Source organism: Neovison vison, chromosome 11, assembly GCF_020171115.1.
Source record: "Neovison vison isolate M4711 chromosome 11, ASM_NN_V1, whole genome shotgun sequence".
In the NCBI taxonomy this organism is placed as follows: Eukaryota; Metazoa; Chordata; class Mammalia; order Carnivora; family Mustelidae; genus Neogale; species Neogale vison.
This window is the reverse complement of record NC_058101.1, coordinates 65,398,880-65,419,540: the sequence shown is the minus strand read 5'-3', so window position 1 is coordinate 65,419,540 and position 20,661 is coordinate 65,398,880. Positions and strand designations below refer to the sequence as shown.

At 54.8% G+C, this 20,661-nt stretch overlaps 1 protein-coding gene across 2 annotated transcripts in view; it reads right to left on the bottom strand.

The window, feature by feature from the left end:
- SORCS2 (sortilin related VPS10 domain containing receptor 2) overlaps window positions 1-20,661 on the bottom strand; it is a 424,588-nt gene that overhangs the window by 41,493 nt on the left and 362,434 nt on the right. For both annotated transcript variants that reach the window (XM_044267844.1, XM_044267845.1), the window contains exons 6-9: window positions 18,841-18,905; window positions 15,160-15,278; window positions 11,104-11,193; window positions 2,757-2,936 (exon numbers count right to left, since the gene is read on the bottom strand). In XM_044267844.1, the coding sequence (XP_044123779.1) occupies window positions 2,757-2,936; window positions 11,104-11,193; window positions 15,160-15,278; window positions 18,841-18,905 (454 nt within the window). The remainder of the gene's footprint in view (window positions 1-2,756; window positions 2,937-11,103; window positions 11,194-15,159; window positions 15,279-18,840; window positions 18,906-20,661) is intronic.

The following is a 20,661-nucleotide window of genomic DNA, read 5'->3' as shown; positions in this document are numbered from 1 at the left end:
GGAGGCTCCAGATGAGAATCGATGAGATGATGAGATGATGAGAATCGAGAATCGAGAATCAGGTCCTGGCCTTCCCCAGCTTTTGGAGGCCCCGAAGCAGGTGGGGCGGCATCTTTCTGGCCTGTCATCCACGACCACACGGGTCTCTCTGATCCTCCTTGTCTGCCCCCGTTCCGGGGCCCCTCTTGGTTACAGCAGGCCCCGCCAACCCTAATCACCCCGGATCATGTGTGTCTATGCAGGACAGCACTGTGGGTGGGAAGGGTGTCTGCCCAGGAAGCTGGGGTGGGTCCCCCCGCGGGGACAGCCCGGGGCGTGGAGGACCACGGCCCCTTCTCCCATGCAGGGCGACCAGCTCCCAAAAGCAACATGCTCGCCACAGGCCCTGTCCAGGGTGGTATTCACAGCTACGGCTGCTGAGGCAGAGTGTCACAAACTGGGGGACTAACCAGAAATCTCTTCTCTCACCCTCTGGAGGCCAGAAGGCCAAAATAGAGGAGTTACTCCAAGGTCCCCGGGGAAGACACTCCCTTGTCTCTTCTAGCTTCTTGCAGCTCCACACACCCTGGGCTTCTGTCCATGTCTCTCCAACCTCTCCTCCCCTCCTCCTGTCTTCACATGGCCGCCTCCCTGTGCCTGCATCTCCTCCTCTGACCCCGAAGAATGCTTGTCATTGGATCTGGGGCTCAGTGGGGCCACCCAGCGTGGTCTTATCGCAAGGTCCTTCACCCTTATTCCAGATATGGTCACAGTGACTGGTTCCAGGGCACGGCCATGTATCTGTAGGGCCCCACTCAGCCCCTGACAATGGCTGCCTCCACAACTATGGCTGGAGCTCTTCACAGGCAGGTGCCAGAGTGGGGTCCCCTGAAGCCCCTTCCTAACCTGAGTTCCAGCACAGAGCGCCCAAAAAAGGGCCGCCGTCCTGCTGTGAACCCAGGGAGCACCGCACTGAGATGTCAGCTTAGGGGCCCAGACAGCCCACGCCTCCTGGGCAGTATCTGCCGGGGACGGCTGGGACAAAGTGTTTCTTTCCAGACACATCATAGGAAGAACGATAACCCTGACAATAACTGGCTCGTGTGCAGGACCTCACAAGCCAGATTCTGGGCCAGATCCTTGCCGTACAGTAGCTCAAAACCCCAGGGACTGGGAAAGCCGTGGAGCGCTCGCCAAGCACTGACTCGCACCAGACGCTGGTCTCCATGGTTGAGGAGGACTATGTCCTTGAAACTGCATGGAAGTCCTGGGGAAAGCTCTACAGCCATCCTCACTTCTCAATGGGGAAACTGGAGCACAGAGACGTTAAGTAACCTGCCCAAGGTCACACAGCAAACACATACCAGAGCTGGGATTTGAACACAAGCAATCTATCTCCAGAGTTGTGCTTGTAACCACTACCCATGACCCCTGTGAGCTGGATTTCAGAGAAGAGATGTCTCCTGGGAGCACACCCAGTGGGCGGGCAGCAAGTGTCCCCTTGGCACATGGCTTCTGGTTCCTCATGTCCTCTTCCTTCGTGGTCTTTGTCCACAGATGTTACCTGGTTCCCCAGCTGGCTAATTCCTACTCCGCCTCGATTTGGTCTGTGCCCCCTCCTCCAGGAAGCACCACCTGACTCCCACCCTGGGCTGGGCGATCACCGTTCACTGTGTCCCTGGGTCCTCCAGCAGAGAAGTGAACCCTAACCATTAACTCTCGTTGTAAACAAATGATGACATTCATTACTTTTTTGGGGAAAATGGTTCCCTGCTGCTCGTGAACAGCTTGGAGGCAAAGCCTAGAGTCCTGGGTCTCTCCGGGAGGCTGCCTCCTATGCTGATGAGCCCTACTGTCTGCCCCAGGCTCCACTGTCACCCATGCACCACAGATACCCCAGCACCCACTGTGATCAGGGCACTTGCTGAGGTTCCCACAGGTGGGGGATCCCTGAAGGCAAGGCCTGAGGGGAGAGCGTAAAGGTGAAGGACAGAGCTGAGGAGGGCTGGCTGAGTCTGGAACCAAGCTCTGTAGGGACAGGCCTGGGCTGGTTCTGGTTTCCTTGCTTGGTTTCCTGGGTCTATCCAGGCAGGTCGCTTACCTTTTCTGAGCTTCAGGCTCCTGACCCTGAAATGGGCCGAGCAGCCCCTCCCTGGCCCTGGTGTGGACCAGGACAGAGGAGGTGACCTCGAGAGCCTAGTGCAGGTGGGGCCCAGGGTCCTGGATATCCATGGAATCCAAGTACAGAGTGAGAAGGTGCAGGAGGGCCTGGGAGCCAGGAGACCTGCATCCACCAAGAGCAAGCTCGAGCTCCCGCGGGAGACAACCGAGGCAGGAAGGAGTATAGGGGGAGAGGTGGAGAGGCAGGGATGCTCAGAGTTGTCGCCTCTGTCCCTCAGGCCAAACTGCACCACACCCGCTTTCATGCCTCAGAGCTTGTGCTCCTGTCCAGGACGAGGACCGCGAACGCGGATCCCCAGATCACCAAAACAGTACTTCCCAAAGACGCTCCCCAAAGACTCTTCTCCACGGTAGATCTGTATCACGGAGAAACCCCACTCCGGGACTGAATTGCACAGTCATCAAGGAGACAAAGTCTCTCTTGCCTGCAAAGCCTCAGAGAGGTGTGCTTTCTGGAAACGTTCGCAGAGACAGCACAGGAGGGATGGGGCTGGACGGGGGAGGAGGGAAGGTGAGAGGAGGGAGCGAGGACAGGGTGAGGCCCAGCCCCACACCCAACGCCTGCTGGGGCCCCCACATCAGTCCCTGGGCCCCACCTCGAGGATGTCGATGACCACGCTGTCCTCCGCCTGCCGGGAGCTGCGCACGTCCTCCAGGACCAGCGCATAGCGCACGCCACGTGGGTCCGACTGGTACAGGTTGTAGGTGTCCGTCTGGTACCACTCCTGCACCGCCACAAACACCTGGCTCTCGTCCGTGCTGATGACCTGCAGGTCCTGCGGACACGGCGGGGAGAGCGCAGCGTCAGGGGCGGGAGGCTGAGCTCGAGGGGGCAGGACAGGGCTGGTCCTGGTTTTCTGGAAATCAGGTTGACCTCGATTTTCACCCTGCTTCTCCCCCAGCCTTGTGACCCAGGGCAGGTCCCCTGACCTCCCGTTTCCGCCCCCTGCAGCATGGGGGTGACGTTCCAGCCCTCCATACTAGGCTGGGGGAGGGAGGGCCCGGGCACAGAGCAGGCACCCTGAGAGCTCATCCTCCCAGCCCCACGTCAGGCTGTCTGCCTGTCTGTTCTCCCTGTGCAGAGGACTTCTTCCTCCATGCACCCTCAGCGGTCACCCCTGGGAGGCAGGGGACAGGTCTCCCCGCTGGCCCCGCCCTGGGGATCAGGCGAGTCCTCTGCTGGTACATTCACTCAGCACGCATTCATTAGGCACCTACTGTGTGCCAAGTACTCTACCAGGCACCAGGGCTCCGAGGGAAGCCACAGGTGGGCTCTGCCCTTGGGAACATACCCTGGAGGTGGTGGGGAACTGGATTAAGTCAAGCTTGTCCTCTCTAGGCTCGAGGCTCGGTTTCAGATTTACAGTCAGAAACAGAACAAAACCCAATGACATAAAAAGGAAGAAAAAGGAACCCAGGGTTGCCCTTGCTCTGTTTGCCTTCTCTCTCCCAGCCAGCACCTGGTGCTGCATGGGAGCCCTGGGAACAGGCCAATTTTAAAGCCGTAACAAGCGTTTCCTCCGGCGTCTGTGACTCCCCTTCTATCACCCTGAAACTCCAATCGCTGGGCTGGCGAGGCAGCTGCCGAGACAGGCACCGAGGGCAGAGATGAGGCTGGTCCCGCCAGCCAGCACCTACAGAGGAGGGGCGCTCCCCTCCGGCCTGCCCAGGGCAGGGCTGCGGCCCTTGGTGGGGAATCCTCTGTCTGCGTCTTCCCATCTGGTATTAGGGCAGGCGTGGACAGGCAGGCTCGGTTCTCTAACAAGGCACCAAGTCTCTATTCTGTCCAGTGGGGCATGGCCTCCAGTGGAGGGAAGGACTGGCTGCCTGGGTGGGACCCTGTGCTGATGGCCCTGCCCCCCCACCCCCTGCCTAGCCACCATGCTGTGCCACCAAAAGCAGGGGCTCTGCAGAATAAGGACTTGGTGGTGTGAAGCCCCAACCAGGCCCTTCCCACTCAGGGAGGACCCCTGGCAGCATGAGCCGGCGCCCTCTGTCTACAGACTTAAATCCAACACACAGAAATGACTGCAACCAAGAAGCCTGCCACCAAGGGAACACTGTGGAGGTCAGGGCCACAGGGCTTGGCCATCCCCACCCATGATAGAAGAGAAGAGAGTGGTGGGGAGTCCCAGCCAGGACCCGTGGCACCTGGCACAAAAGCAAGCTGATCGCTATCCTTCTCTACCCGCCCTCCCCTCCCGTTTCTCCGCTCTTGGCCACAGGGCAGGCTGCACCATGCCCACCGGGGTTTGGGCCACCCTGCTGTCTCAGCAGGGGACAGTGCTCCAGGGGCACAGGCTGGGTTTCCAGCTCAGACAGCGCCCACACCTAGCATGCCACCAGCCTTACCGTCACGCATGAATTCCAACAATTAACAAATGTCTACCTTGGGGCTTTCTGCCACGTGTGACTCACGTGTGCTGTTCATGGACAGTGTGCCACCTGTTCTCTCACGTGATATGGGGAACACGTCCCTCTCTCATGACAATTATGCACAAACACCATTTTTAATAGTGTATGCTATTCCATCTCCCAGTTGTGCTCCTGTCTTTGAACGATTTCCCCACTGCTGAGCCTTTAGCGTCTCCAACACGACGTGCAAAAAAAAAAAAACAACCCAGTTATGAACGTTTCTAGACAGACGTCTCTGCCTCTCTGATCGCGTCCCAGACATAAATTTTAAGGGAAATTGCTGTGTGGGAGAGTACGAGCACGTTTAAAGCTCTGCTTACATTGTTAAATGACCGTCCTGAGAGTTTCTATTCATTCCTGCCTCGCCAGCACGGCTGGAGGGGGCCCACCGCACTTCCTGCCAATCCCAAGAATGGTTTTTTAAAAATCTTTGCTGATTAGAGAATAACGATAATGGGTAATAGAGAAGACATATATACATGCGGTGGTGGCTTACATTTGAATTTATGGAATTCGATCTCTGAAAGGGAAAGTCAGAAGCTGGAGACGTTTGTCGACTCTGATTTTAAACAAAGGACACAGAACAGATGTTCATATGTGTATTTGTGGATTCGTGATGTGCATTTGTATATATAAATACATACATATGTGTCTGGATGGCCTGGAGAGATACGTGGAAGGAAACACCAACATTGCCAATATGTGTCATCAGGTAGAATCAGGTTTGGTTGTTAGTAACAGAAGCCAGAGAAAAGAAAAGTGGTTCAAATGCAATAGTGCCTTCCCCCACATGTAAGAGATGCCCAGAGGTGGACAGTCTGGTATGGAACCACTACAAAGTCACCAGGAACAGAAGCTTCTTCTGGCTCATCAATCCACCACCCCATGGCATGGCCCTTGTCCAAGATGATAGTTAGACCTGTAGTCACCATGTGGACTTGTAAGCAAAAGGGAAGATGAGACAAGGGGGGAGGGGCTCTGGGAAGTCTCTGATGGTGACTCCACATACGTCCGTGCCCGCTAAATGTCAGAGACTCCACTTCCGTCCATGCCCGCCAGATGTCGGGGACCTCCACTTCCATCTGTGCCCTCCAGATATCAAAGACTCCACTTTCATCCATGCCCACCAGATGTCAGAGACCTCCACTTCCATCTATGTGCACCAGATGGGAAAGAACTTCACTTCTGTCTGTGTCCACCAAATGTTACAGACTCCACATCTGTCTGTGCCCACCAGATGTCAGAAACCTCCACTTCCATCCATGCCTGCACAGGGGAGAGACCACCAATTCCATCCATGCGCACCAGATGGGAGAGAACTTGACTTCTGTCCATGCCCACCAAATGTTAGAGACTCCACTTCCATCCATGCCCACCAGATGTCAGAGAACTCCACTTCTGTCTGCCTACCAGACGTCAGAGACCTCCACTTGCATCCGTGCCCACTAGATGTCAGGGACCTCCACTTCTGTCCATGCCCACCACATGGAAGAGACCACCACTTCCATCCGTGCATACAGCAAATCACCACCTTCTGCCTCTGAGGTTTCCAATGAATAATCTGCTGCTTACCTCATTGAGGACCCTCATATGTGACGAGCTGCTTCTCTCTTGCTGCTTTCAAGATTCTTTCCTCGTCTTTCAGTGGTCTAATTACAATACATCTTGGTGTGGAACGCATTGTGTTTCACTCCTTGGAGTTCATCAGGTTTTTTTTAGATATTTGTATTCATGTCTTTCATTAATTTGGGGGAACTTGGGCCATTGCTCCTTTTAAAAAATATTTTATTTACTTTCAAGGTCAGGGAAATGAGAGGAAGGGTAGAGGTAAACTCAGGTAGACTCTGTGCTGGGTGTGGAGCCTGACACAGGGCTGGATCTTATGACCCATGATATCATGACTAAAATCAAGAGTCATATGCCTAACCAACTGAGCCACCTAGGAGCACCGCCCCCCCCCACCAATCCCCATTGCTTCTTTAGACAACCCCCCGCCACCATCTGTCTCCTCTCTTTCTGGGATGCCCACAATGTATGTGTTGGTTTACTTGCTGGTGTCCCACTGGCCCCTCAGAGGGTGCTCATTATCCTCAATCCATTTCGCTTTCTGTCACTCAGACTCCTTAATGTCAATGGTCCCACCTTCAAGTTCTCAGAGTCCTTCCTTCTGCTCAAGCCTACTTTTCAATCCACCTAGTCAATTTTGCTTTCAATCATTGTTCGTTTAAGCTACAGAATATATTTTTGGTTCTTTTTTTACGTGTCCAATCTATTTCTTCATTATTTCTATTTTGGTCATTTGTACTTGGTTACCTTGACTTGCCTCATGGTTTTGTTTAGCTTTCTGAGCATCTGTAGGACAGTCGTATTAAGGTCTTTGTCTGGTAGGTTCGCCATCTGGTCTTCTCAGGGACAGTTTCTGTTGCCTTTTCTCCTGTGATTGGATTGTATTTTCTTTTTATGCCTTATAATTTGTTGTTGAAAACTGGACACTATAATCTGATAATATGGTAACTCTGGAAATCATGTTCTCTCCCTTCCCCAGGGTGTGTTGGCTTTTTGTTTCTGTATCAGGGATCAGGTGGAGGTAGAAAGTTACGTGAGCCTGAGCTTTTCCCTGGGCATGCATGGTGACTTTGCTAAATTCCAACATACGACTTGTTGCTTTTGAATGTCATGGTCCCTAAATGTCCAAGGGGGTAAGGGGTGGAAACAGGGTCTGGTCCTTTAAATCCCTTGGAAGCTGCTTTGGCTGGTGCAGGTGGCAACAATGGCTGTTTTTATCACAATATCTGCACTTCCATGACCAGAATAAGCCATCAACCCCCAATGCAGATCCCCAGTATTCAGAGAACAAGGTCCCCACAGCCACCCTGGCTCCTGTAAGTGGTGTGCATGCTGCTCTGGGCCCATGAGCACAGCTGCCTGCCACAAGGCTGAGGTTGGGGCATGGGCTCCTGCTATCATGGGAAGAGCTGAAATTGTGGAAATCAACTTTGATTTACTGTCCAAACATTCCCCTGGATACTGCAAGCCCTTGAATAGACTCCAGAGTTCTAAAACAGGTGATTTGGAGAGATCCTGCAGCGTCCACTGTTGCCTAAATGAGAAGTTGAGAGGCTGGCATTCTACCACCATCCATGCCATCCTGTCCTTCTTTGTTACGTTTTTTTTTTTTTAAGATTAATTTATTTGGGGGAGAGAGAGAGAGAGAGAGAGAGAGAGAGAGAGAGAATGTACATGGGGAGGGGCAGAGGGAGAAAGAGTCTCCCAGGCATACCCCCTGCTGAGTGGGGAGCCCGACACAGGGCTCAATCCTATGACCTGTGAGACCCCCACCCAAGCCAATGCCAAGAGTCAGATGTTCAACCAACTGAGCCACCCATGCGCCCGTTCCTCCTTCCTTCTTATGTTTTATGGGTTTCATTTTATTGTAGAAAGTTTATTACAAATAAAGGAATATCTTACTTTAAAGTAAACTTGCATGTACCCTATGCTTATGAATGGTTTCAAATAATCAAGGATTCTCTGGATTCTTCCCCCTTGTCTGGTTATAGCCTTTGCCTATCTTTCTTTTCTCTGTTAAGGAAGGTGACATTTAAAAAAAAAATCATTACAAGTAAGTAATTCAAGCAAAGGATGCTGGCAAATATAATAAAACCTGTCCACCTTTTCCAGTTTCTGCAGACAGGTAAATTACAATAGTAGAATGGTACCAAATGTGCCTTTCGAAGTAGAAGGAATGTTGGAAGAACCGACCCAACATGGAATCTGGCAAAGGTCTGTTGACACTGGTCTGTTCTAACTTGGCCAGTAGCAAGGTGGGGACCCTTTTAGAAGGTGCCAAGCTATACAAATATTTAAGTTCACCAAAGAACAACAAAATCTGATTAGGAAATTCAACTATCCAATTCTACAGGTTGTTGGTGGGAAACCCTACGGTCTGACTGCTCCCCTGAATTTGGGGGAGAGGAAGCAGACGGGCTTTGTGGCTGGGCAAAGTCCTCAGCAAGATGAAACGTGGTCTCCAGGGGTGGGGAGAGCTCCTGAGAGCAGCCCTGCTCAGCCATCATCCCCTGCTGCCTGTCATGGATCCCAGGCTTGGCCCCAGGCGAGCGCACTTAGGGTCCATGTGATCACCACGATCCAAATGGGTGCCTGGTCTTCCCTTGAAACTGATGACATGGGGACTTGTAGGAGTCTCACTCCTGCCACCCACTGATGATGCAAAGCCTGTGTCTTCCATCAGAGCCTCAAGATTCCTTTTGATGGAATCAAAGGAATCAGTCTGGCTCCAGACCTGGAGACAAAGGAAGCAGGCAGGTGGCACAACCACTGAGGGGCCGCAGTGGGACACACACAGGGTGCTTTCTGCAAACCCCACGGGTGACTTAGAGAAACACACACTCCCACCTCAGCCCCTCCACAGGCAAGGACTCTGAGGCCAGCACTCGAGGCCACAGAGGTTACGACTTGTGGCCATCAGCTTTTCAGAATTCCTTCAGAAATGGCATGGCTGCTGGTCCAGCTGCCCCAGTGCCAGGGGCCCCCATCCCCAACTCCAGGACATAGGGCCCAGGACACAGGTGCTTCTGATGCTGTGGCCCCCCAACCCCGAGATGGTGGCGGGTTGGGGGAGAAAAGCCCCACAAGCTGAAAGGGTCCTTCAACCCCAGGAACACCCATGCATTTGCCCTCCTTGGAACCATTAGCTTTCTATTTCCTGGCTCAGCCCAGCCTGGAGTTAATCTCTGCAACTTTCTTTCTTTCTTTCCTTCTTTCCCTTTCTTTTCCTCTTTCTTTCCTTCCTTCCTTCCTTTTCTTCCTTTCCTTTCTTTCCCTCTTTTTTCTTTCCTTCTTTCTTTCCCTTTCCTTCTTTTCTTTCTTTCCTTCCTTCCCTTCCATCTTTCCTTCCCTTCCTTCCTTTCTCTCCCTCCCTCTTGCTTTCTTTCCTTCCTTCCCTCTTTCCTTCCCATCCTATCTTCCTTTCTCTCTCTGCCTCCCTGCCTCTTCCTTCCTTCCTTCCTTCCTCCCTTTCTTTCTTTCCTTCCCTCTCTCTCTCGTTCTTTCTTTCCTTCCCTTCCCATTCTATCCCATTTCCTTTTCTTTTTATTTATTTATTTATTTATGTAATTAAATTTTCTTTTTTTATAAACATATAATGTATTTTTATCCCCAGGGGTACAGGTCTATGAATCGCCAGGTTTACACACTTCACAGCACTCACCATAGCACATACCCTCCCCAATGTCCATAACTCCACCCCCCTCTCCCAGCCCCCTTCCCCCCAGCAACCACCCCTTTCCTTTTCTTAAAAATTTTTACAAAGTTTTCTTAAAATTTTAAAGAAAACCCACAAGTACTCTCCTTGTTCCTGGCTCAGGAGAGGTGTGCCCATGCCTGGTGCAGCCCAGCACAGGGGTGGGTGTGGTGGGCTTTTACAATAGCGCACGGCCCCTGGCCCTGCAGGGCCCAGAGCAAAGATTTCCTCTCTCCACCCCCACCTGCTGCTTTACAGCCAGGCTCCTTCCTGCCCCAGTCCCTTTGCACAAGCCCAGACCTCCACCTGCACAGCTTTCCTATAACCTTTCGACTTCAGAGGAAATGCCCCCTGGGGGACGTCCCCCCATCCCATTAGCCTTCGCCTCTGCCCCTCTATCCCTCACCAGGCAAAGTACAACCTGAGATCATGTTATATGTTTTTCTGTCTACTTGGTTTTCTGCCTGCTTCCTTGCTAGAAACCCCCCAAGGGCAGGAACCGGGGTATATGATTGACAGCTATTAGCCTCAGACCCTAGCATGCTTCCCAGCTTATATTTGATGCTCAATAAATATGTGGAGGAGGAAGGGCTGCTCCCCTCTGTGCTTCTCAATCATAAGCACATAGGATGGAGGTCTGGGAAGTGGGCCATCCAAGGTCCTCTGGTGGAAGATGTGGTATGAGGCTGGTCTCAGACCAACTTTGGTTCCTACGAGCTGTGTGACCCCAGACAGGTTACTCAGCCTCCCTGAATGTCCATCACCTCTTTTGGGACCTGGGAACATCATCAGCAGGGAGGGCACTGTGGAATTTGGTCCCAAGGTAGGCCTGGGGCACGGCCTGGGCAACCCCCAACCCCCTTCTCTGCCTGCCCAGCAAAGGGGAAAGAAATAACATTAACTGAGCACCTACTAGGCACTGTTGCCAGATTGGGGCAGCTGGAATACAGAGGTGAACAAAACAAGAAGTGCCTCAAACATGCGAACTCCAGATGAAAGTAGGAGATGGATATAGGGGCTCACCAGCACCCTGAGCATCAGGAAGGAGGGGAACGGAGTGCAAGATGGAAACTAAGGGCTGGACCAGCCTGAAGAGGCCCTCATAAGAGACACTTGAAACATCACATGTGCCGGGGTTTGGGGTAGAGGCTGACTGGGCTGAGGGGAGAGTGCGGTCAAGGCCTGATGACGGGATGGAGCCAGGCGTGAGTCAGTGCAGGTTCAGGCCCTGGCCCCAGGGTCAGGTGGGACGGGGAAACAACTCATACCTTTGGCAGCGCGTACTTTGGCAGCTTCATCAGGACAAATTCACTGCGACGATAAGAGATGTAGTATTTGGTCCGGTTGGTTGAAGTTGCCTAACAGCAAAGAAAAACACCTTTTTAAGAAGCTAGGTTCCAATCAAGCCAGGTCTTCATGAATGAAAAACTAGAAATTGTATTTCAGCTGGTGAGAACGCCCTTTTACTTTGCTTAGACCTGCTCTGCCCAAAATGGACAAACTCCTACTCACCCTTCAAAGCCCCACACCAAACACCCCTCCCCTGCTACATTTCTCTGTTAGAACCAACCTCCGTCCCCATGCTCTCTTGGCACCCATTTCCCTATATCCATGTTATAGAATAAGGTAGGGAAGTTCTCCTCCCCAGAAATTATCCTGGGGAGAGTATGGGGTGGAGAAAGAGACGAGCCAAAGTTAAGCTCAAGCCACAAAAACAACCATCAAGCCACGAAGCATGAGAATCAAAATGAGGGGTGACCCGTGCTGAGATGGTCCACGTGGCAGCACTGTCCTGAGTGCCATTCCTCTGGACTCCAACAACCAGCCCCACAAACTGTGATCGCTTCTGTTGTAAAGAGAATATCGAGCACAGAGATGAGCCGCTGTCTCCTGTGCGTGATCACCGACGGTGATCACGGTGGCTCTCTCTTGAACAGGGCGAGGAGAAGAGAGTGGGAGGAGAAGGGTGAGGGCAGCAAATGGGCTGGGAGAGGGCGGCCGCCCAGCAGGAAGACGATGGGTGACGTCTGCATCTCACCATGTGTGTGCATGTGTGTGGGTGTGGGGACCACACGGTGTGAGTGTGAACACATAACCTCGCACATGTATGTCTGCTGTGTGCAGGCACGTGGAGGTGGACTCTATGCACAAGTGCATGAGCCCAAGTCATGCGTGCGCACACACATGTACGTGTGTGCATACGTGTGTGTGTGTGAGTGTGTACACACATATGTGCGCAGCAACGCAGTGCCATGCTTAAGAGCCTGGGCCATCACGCACCACAGCCTGGGCTCAGGTTCCAGTGCCACCACCAGAGCCATGTGGCCTTGGGAGAGTTTTCAGAGACTCAGTATCCCCCCCGTAAGTGGGGAGGACAAGAACAGAGGCAAAGCGGTGGGGCAGTTGTGGAGATTAGCACTGGGGCACGAGGCCCCAGTAGGAACTGTTGTTACTACAAATCAATGAACTACCACAGGCCCATGGTGTGCAAAGCATCGTGATTACAGGGCTGACCAGGTTTCTCTAGGCATTTCCATCCCAAGGGCAGGGGCTGTGAGGTCTGAGGTGGTCTGGCCTTTGGGTCCCCCGAGTAGGCGGTGTCAGGATGGGGGAAGCACAGGGGTCCTGGAGCTCAGAGAGAGTACCCTGGGGTGGGAGAGGCCAGGCAGACTTCCTGGAGGAGGGGGCATGCTCCATCCTCAGAAGGAAGAGCCACAAAGCCCAGAGAAAGACCTGTTTAGCAGGTTAGGGAGGATGCTGGAGAGGTTGGCTGAGGAAGTCAGTGCCCCTTCTCAGAGCCCCGTCCGCCAGCAGATGAGGTCCTCGGATGGTGCAGAAGGGTCAGCAGCCCTCCCCAGACTCAGCCTCGACAAGATCATGTTCTCTGGGGAGTCCTGCGGGGATGCTCAGCCAGGGCCAGCCGGGCCCATTCCTGCCAGGAGCTGGGGGTGCAGGCAGCCGGTGGCACAGGAAGAAAGAGGCCAGCAAACCTTTCCCAAAGAGCCAGCCTTGCTATGGGCAGGCCACAGGCCGAGGGGGCTTGCGGTTCAGGCCTGAGGCTAGAGCGGGGACGAGCAGAAACACCACCACCCCTGAGATGCAAATGTGACCTGTGCCTGGGGAACGGGTCACGCTGAACACAGCAACCCCTTCACTGGGGAGCCGGCCTGCATGGCACTCGCCTCTCGAGAACCGCCAACCTCCTACTGGGCCACTGACCAGTAGGAGCAGGCCTAGAAGGCTGACCCGTGGCACTGCTTCCCTGAGCGGCAGGTCCTCTGCCAGATCCCACAGGGCCTCTCCAGGGTCGGGAACGCAGCTGGCGTCCATCTGGGCCTCTGGGCAGCCAGGACCAGTCAGGCCCATTTGATAGGTCAGCACAGCAAGGCTCAGAGGCAGAATGATGCCTCTTCCCAAAGCCAGCCGGGGGCACCTGTAGAGTCAGACCCTCACTTGTGTCTCCCTTGTCCCCCGAGGCCCAGACCCTTCTTTCTGGAGGCTAAGGTCCCATCCCCGGCCCACAGCAAGGCTTTAGCAAACGAACCAGCATCATGAGCTGCTCGGTGCCTTGGCTGGGGGCCCGGGAAGTGAATCTTTATGTTCATCACACACTTCGTTGGTGGGGAGAGTGGCGGGAGGGGCTCGTGGGCTCTGCACTGGGGTCCTCCAAGGACCAGGAGGGAGGGGAGGGAAGGAGGGCAGGAAGAGGCAGGACTGGTCCCAGGGCTGACCATGGGCTCTAGGGAACCTGCCCAAGGTAAGAGTCTGTAGTGGGGCAGCCCCTGGGTGACCTCTGAGCCATGCCACAGGAACAACTTTTCTGGGCAGTTGTTGAGAAAGCTGGGAACCAACTCAGGACAGGAGTCTGATGGATATCCGCAGCCCCTGATGGCATGAGTCAAGGCTGGGGGCAGCCAGCATTCACAGGGTAGGGCGTGTCCAAGGTCAGACCAGGCCACTGTGGCCGTGAGGATGGAGACAAAGCCAAGCACAAATGGCAGCCCCATCTGAGCACACACAGGGCAAACCCCAGCAATGACCAGGCACCCGTCTCAGCAGCAGTGAGTGGGGCCACGTCCTATCCCACCCTGTCTGTGACCTTGGCGAGCCTGGGTCCTTCCAGATCAGACTTACCAGATGCCCAATCACAGAGTGCCCTGCATCCTTATATGTGCCCCATCTCTCCCCACACTCCATCCTACAGTCAGTCACCTCTGACCAAGCTGCCCCCCAGGTCCCCAGCACACATCCTCTCTCTAAATATGTACATAGAGCTCACACCCTGCATGTAGAGACTAATGTAGACAATAGAGGATGACACCTGTGGCCTGGCTGTGACCAAGGAAGGCAAAGGACTAGCTGTGCCAGTGGACCTGAAGGAGATAGAGGTGGAAGTCAGGGAAGGCTCCCTGGAGGAGGCGGCATGTGAGTAAGCCTTGGCAGCACAGGTGGAGAAAGAGACATGGGCATTTGAGGGACAGGGACCAGAGTAGGTAATCACACAGAGGAGACTGGAAATCATGGGACATCACAGAGGTCAAAGAAGAACAGGGACAAGATCTTCTTCTTGTCTGGCCTGCTCTAATGGGCTGTGAAGCCCCTGTCAGTTTCCCAGGAGATCCTGGTGTATTCTGTGGGTGGACAGGGCACCTGGGGTAATAGAACATCCCTGAGGGCCAAGGAGGGTCTAGGAGTGGTGTGGAGCCTTCTCCATAGGAGCTTTTGGACTTGTCTCATGGGGTCTCAGAGGGAAGGACAGGGGCCCCTGACAGAAACAAAGGAAATGTTCTGTCTCAGTGTCAGAATGAACTTTCTAAAGATCTGAGCTCTCCAGGAGAGCGCTAGGCTTTTGGGAAGGAGTGAGTGAGCCCCCCATCCATGGAAGTCATCAAGAAGTGGTATGAGCAGCTATTCACTGGGGTTTCTGAATGGTCAGACCCTGTGTCTTTTACGGGTGGTCCCAACTGGGACCTGAGGACCTGTGTGCACAGGCAGTAGAGTCCTGGGTGCTGGGCTCTGCCCAGCTGCTACCTGGCCACCGAGGGCAATGACCAGAGACAGCCCCTATCAGTTCCAAAGTCAGTGAAACCAAACAGAGCAAACTGGGCTCGGGCTCAGGGACTCCGAGCTAGGGGAGGTCCCTCCCTGACTCGAGGTAGTAGGTTTGCCAGCCTTGCAGGTGACCTGCGGCCACCATGCCCCGGGTGGGGGAAAACACCAACAAATCAGCACTTAAAAGTCAAACAGCGAGTTCCGCTTCCCCTGTGTGGCTTGTCCTCCCGACTGCCCACTGCCCATCCTGAGGGGCCCAGAAGCAGCCTGACCTTGAAGAAGATGTAATTGTCCTGCACGGTCAGAGAGCCTTGGTCGATGGGACCCGGGAATGGAGCCGTCAGAGTCTTCTCGGAGCAGTTGTAGATCTGGCAGGTGACATAGCGAAACCCTGCAGGTGACGAGAGCCAGCACAACGTGTGACTCTCACGCACTCCGGCTCTGGCTGCAGGAGGAGCCCGGCAGCCTCAGACGCCGAGAAACGCAGGCCCGCTCTGGCCTTGGATCCTGCTGTGGGGCTGAGGCTCAAAGGACCAGCCCTGGGATGGCACCTGCCGCCAAGCAATGGCGGTGACGTGCCAGGAGCACTCAGTGGAGGCGCTTTTAATCCTTGGGACGACCCTACCATGGTCCCATCCTCTCTGGATGGTGAAACTAAGGCGAGAGAGGTCAGGTAACGAGCCTACGGCAGGGTCGCCTGGCCAGCCGCCAGCTGCTTGTAAACAGAAGTTCACGGGCACACAGCTGTGCCTGCTCCTCTGGGGGTCGGGGACAGTCGATCTCCTGCAGCAATGGCAGAGGCCTCCAGGCTGGAAGCATCCAGCAGCTGGCCCTTGATGGGGAAGGTCTGTGGACCCTGGGCCAAAGTCGTGCCAGTGAGAGCCGGGATGTGAGCAGAGGACCCCGTCCCCCTTCAGCTCACTCTCATCTCAGATCTCACATCTCATCACATCTCATACGCAGGCTCTGTCTTGCTGGGAGAGGGACCTCTGATGGACCCAGGCAGACTGTGGGCGGGACACTAACTTTAGGGAAACACTTCCATCCCTTTGCAACTATTTATAGCCAGGCAAAATGGAACACACACTTCGCAGGCAGCCACTGTTTTTCCTTCAAGCCCTGTTTTTCCAGGGTTTGGGAGATCCAGCGAAATTGCCAGGTGAGCCTACATGCCACAGGAAGTGACCCCTCCCAGCTTGCAGGGCCGCAGCAGGGTTTAACCCTGGCAGCAAAGGGAGCCCACGAAGGCACCCCAGGTCGTCAGCACCTTCGGAGTACATCCTGCCCACGGCCCTGGATGACTGGACAGTGTGGACAGTGCCCAGGGGCCACCTCAGGGTGAGAAGACCCACGCCCTTGTTCAGGGGCAGGATAATCTCCGTCTCGGGGGCTCTGCGGTAAAACAACTTGGTGAAGATCTAGGGAGAGCAGCATGCAGGGGGCCTACGGTCAGCACGGCCATGCCACCGCCCACTCACACCTGAACCCCGGCCACCTCCCTGACAAACAGCCTGGCCACTCCCTGCACTCAGCATGGACTCTCCTGTCCTGGGCTTGCCTGCTGGGCACGCGGTGGGCAGACTCGCCCAGGCCCAATTCAAGGTCAACCATCTGCTCACACACCTGTTCACGGGCTCACCCACTCACTCAGTCATTCCTCACTCACTCATCTGTTCATTCACTTATTCATTCATTCATTCACTCATTCATCTACTCACCAATTGACTCATTCATTGATTCACTCACTCCATTCACTTTCTTACTCATACACCCACTCATTCACTTATTCATTCACCCACTCACTCATTCATTTGTTCATTCCCTCACTTATTCATTAATTCACTCATTCACCCGCTCAGTCATTATACTTACTAATTAACTCACTCATTCACTCACTCATTCACTCAGTCTTTCACTCACTCCCTCACTCACTCACTCATTTGTTCATTTACTCACTTATTCATTAATTCGCTCGTTCACCCCCTTACTCACTGACTCATTCATTCATTCACCCCATTCATTTTCTCAGTCATTCACCCACTCGTTCATTCCCTCGCTCACTCCTTCATTCGCTCGCTCACAGGGACCCTGCGACTGCTCAGGGCAGCAGGCATTTGGTCATGTGCTGTGTCACGTGGCAGTTCTGCCAGGGACATGGAGGTGAATCAGTCAAACCCCACCCTGTCCCCATAGGGCACCAGGCACAGGGCGGTGTGCAGAGCTGTGATGGCAGCCCAGGCACTGAGAAGGTGACAGGCAGGGGAGGTGGTCCAAGAACAATAAGAAACCCAAGAAGGAGGGCTGGGGTGAGTGCTCCCAGTAGGGGTGAGAGCCGGGGAGCACAGGGAGTGACTGAATGGCTCAGGCTGGCTGGGGTAGGTGAGTGACAACTGGGGGAAGGACTAGAAGGTCCGGGCACCATGTCCCTGAGCGTGCTGGACTGGACTCTAACGGGGCTCCCAGGCTGGGGTGGGGGTGCCACGAGTCAGGAAGCAGGGGGCACATGTGGTCTTTGGTGGAGAGGACACCACTCCACCTGGGAAGTCTGGGGCTAAGGCCTCCTCCCCCTGAAGAGGGCAGGTGGTGAGACATCACCGCTGGGTGAAAATGGCTCCCCTCATCCAGGACGCCGGCTTGTCCCTTCTCCTCGCTGGATATGAGGATATCCCGAGAGACAACCACACCCGTCGTTGCTGCCTTGAGTCCTGGGTTGGGGGGTGGTCAGTCCCCATATCACCCTGGGATGATCTCAGATTTGTGGGTGGAGCACAATGGGAGCGTGGTCTCTACCGGCCTACAACCCTGTAAGTGCAGCCAGCCCGGAACCCCTCTGAGCCTTGTTGTGGGGAAGCAGAAGAAACCACCCGCCTCCCCTCCCAGCAGAACAGCAGATTCTAGAAAGAGCTGACGGCCTGGAGAAGGTTAAGGGGCCCCGGCTGCAGCTTCACTCCAGTAGCAGTGAGCGCTCCCCCGTGACGTCCCCACACTGAGCACCACGGGTGCACTGACCCTTTTCCCAGATGAGGACACCGGGGAGCAGGGAGGAGAGGTGACGTCCCAGGGTCGGGCAGCTGGCCCGTGGCAGGCTGGGAGCGGATGCCACTGCTCTGTGCTCAGCCGGTCTCTCCGCGGCCTGACCCTCAGTCTGCCTTCCACCTAGTAGGTCCTAGCCAGAGAGCTCTGCCGCTTGGCACTTGTCAGCTCCCACCATTTATTTGTTAAATGTGAACGTACAGAGGTTCACTCGGAGAGAAGCCCAGCAGGGGGAAGCTTAACGTCCCCAGCCGCGGGGATCTGCAGTCAGAGCAGTGAGATCCCCGGCATGGCACCCGCTCTGCACTCCTCCCCTCCTTGCTCCCGTGGCTTCTGCAGTGTAGATGGCACCCAACCCTCCCCAACCAGGCAAAGGGCAGGGCTGTGCCTTGTTCACCTGTGTGCCCAGCAGGGTCAGCACTAGCCCTGGTCCACAGGGGACTCAATAAGCCCTTGCTGAATAGTGGGCTCTGATATCCTGGAAGACACCATGGTTCTAGAATATTCCATAGTTCCAGGGCCGGTGCTCCTCTGTCAGGAGCACAGAAGATCTTTCTTATAGCATATACGGCCCTTGGGCGCATTCTGGCATTAAGCCAGCTGGGTTGGGGTGGACCAGGTCCCTGCCCCATTAAAGGGGAAGCCATCAGAGGCCTCCACACTCACTAGCAAGGGTGAGGGCAGAGAGAGCAGGAAACACTTAGTGCTCAGGGGCCGAAACAAATCACCCTCTTAATGGACTTTTCCAGTGGAGTCGAGCTCCTTGACTTCAATTTACCCCCAGCTGGAAAACAAGCACATCAAAAGTTACACCACATCATAACATAGCGAGGTCAGCTCTGCAGGGTCAGCTCAGGAAAGGAACAAGGGCATATAAGGACACCAGGGGACACTGGGTGCCTATACCCCTTCTGGCTTACCTCCTCCGAGGTCCTGGGCTTCCATGTGGACCAAGTCAGGGTCGGCGTCCACCCCAGACACGGCCCTGGAAGAGAGTATGTGGGGGTCAGCGCTGGACCGAGTCCCAAGCCCCTCTCCCAGTTCCTATGTCAGTCCCTGAGTCCCAGGTAGCTACCAGGCCTCCCGCAGCTGGAGCCACTCTTACTCTGTGGGTGTGAGAGCACAGTCCTCCCCACCTGCTCCTGGGGAGGTAGCCAGAACTTGAGGTTCGCTTGGTATTCTTCTTTTTGTGGTACTCTTTATAAAAGACTCCCCTTTACCAAAGGCCTTCACATTCCTTGCATCTTGACCATGGCTGCTTTTGTTCTGTTTTGTTGGTGATCCAAATACTCCGAGGAGACTAGGTGGGCCTTGGGAATATCACCCTGAACTTGCAAATTAGGACACTGAGGCTCAGAGGAGCCAAATGGCCCCCGACCCCCACCCAGGGGCACACAGCTCTACAGGCAGAGCCAGGACTCACACCCGGCTCCCTTGCCTCCACCACGCTCCTCCCTGCCCACCACCCACCATGGTGTCGGTTCCTCCCTTGCCCATGTGGGCCCAGGGCTTAGGCAGCGCCCAGGATGCAACGGGGCCTGTGGCTGCCCACGGAGCCTTCCACAAGAGCTGAGAAGAATAGACGAAGGCACATCCTTGGGTCTCCACTTGTGGGGGAGGCAGGGACAGGGCCGACAGCCTCGGGAACCCCCGGCACCCAGCACCCACCCAGCACAGAGCCTGGCACCTGAGAGGTCAAGGGCACACTCTCTAAGTGAGAAGACCCTGGCGGGGGGCGCTGCCATCCACTGGTGCTCCAATCCGGTGGCATCAGCCACTAGGACCCCAGGTCTATTTCAAGGTGAGGTTTGCTTCAGGCTCTTGTTAACTCCTGTGTACTCCCAGGAGCAAGGTCTCCTGCCTGACCGTTGTCTCTCTTTTCTGAATAAAGGGGCATTGTTCCCTTTATCAGGGGCACTGACCGGTCTTCAGCCGCTGGTGGGGTTTTAGTGTGACTGCCGGTCATTTGCAGGGTCCGGTAGTCACACCGGCCGGCTCCTTCACTGCCTCACTCATTCCCTCCCTCACTCCCTCACGAATTCCCTCCATCCCTCCCTCATTCATTCATTATTTCCCTTATTCCCTCCCTCCTTCATTCACTGATTCCCTCCCTCACTCCCTAATTCATTTATTCCATCCCTCATTCATTCCCTCATTCATTCATTCATTGACTCATTCATTCACTCCCTGACTCCCTCGCTCCCTCCTTTACTACCTCCCTCATTCACACATTAATTTATTGGCTGACTCACTTGCATTCATTTATTCATTCCCTTCCTCACTCTCACTCATTCACTCCCTCATTCCCTCATTCCCTCACTCACCCGCTCACTCCTGCACAGACTCACTCCCTCACCCCTCAGTCTGCAATTGCCTCCCCTTAGCAGGGCTCTACCCACCCCCCAACTCTCTGGCTCTCCCATTGGAACATCCCACAACCGAACTCCAGGAGCCCACACCAGGTCCTGGACCAGGCAGGGGCCCAGCGGGTAGGGGTCCCTCTCCAGACACCTTTGGTCATGGGTTCTGAAGACCACTCAAGGCTGGGTGTCCAGCCACGCAGCTAGAGCCCAGCTCCCTGCAGGGAAGGATACAGCACTGACCCCCATGCCTTCTGGTTTGTTGAGGTCCCCAAAGATGGCCTGTGGGGAAGCTCCTTGGTGTACTGCTTAGAAATAGCAGATGCATCAGACGAGCCCCGGGCAGGCAGATCTCTGAAGACCTCAGTGCTCTGGGGACAT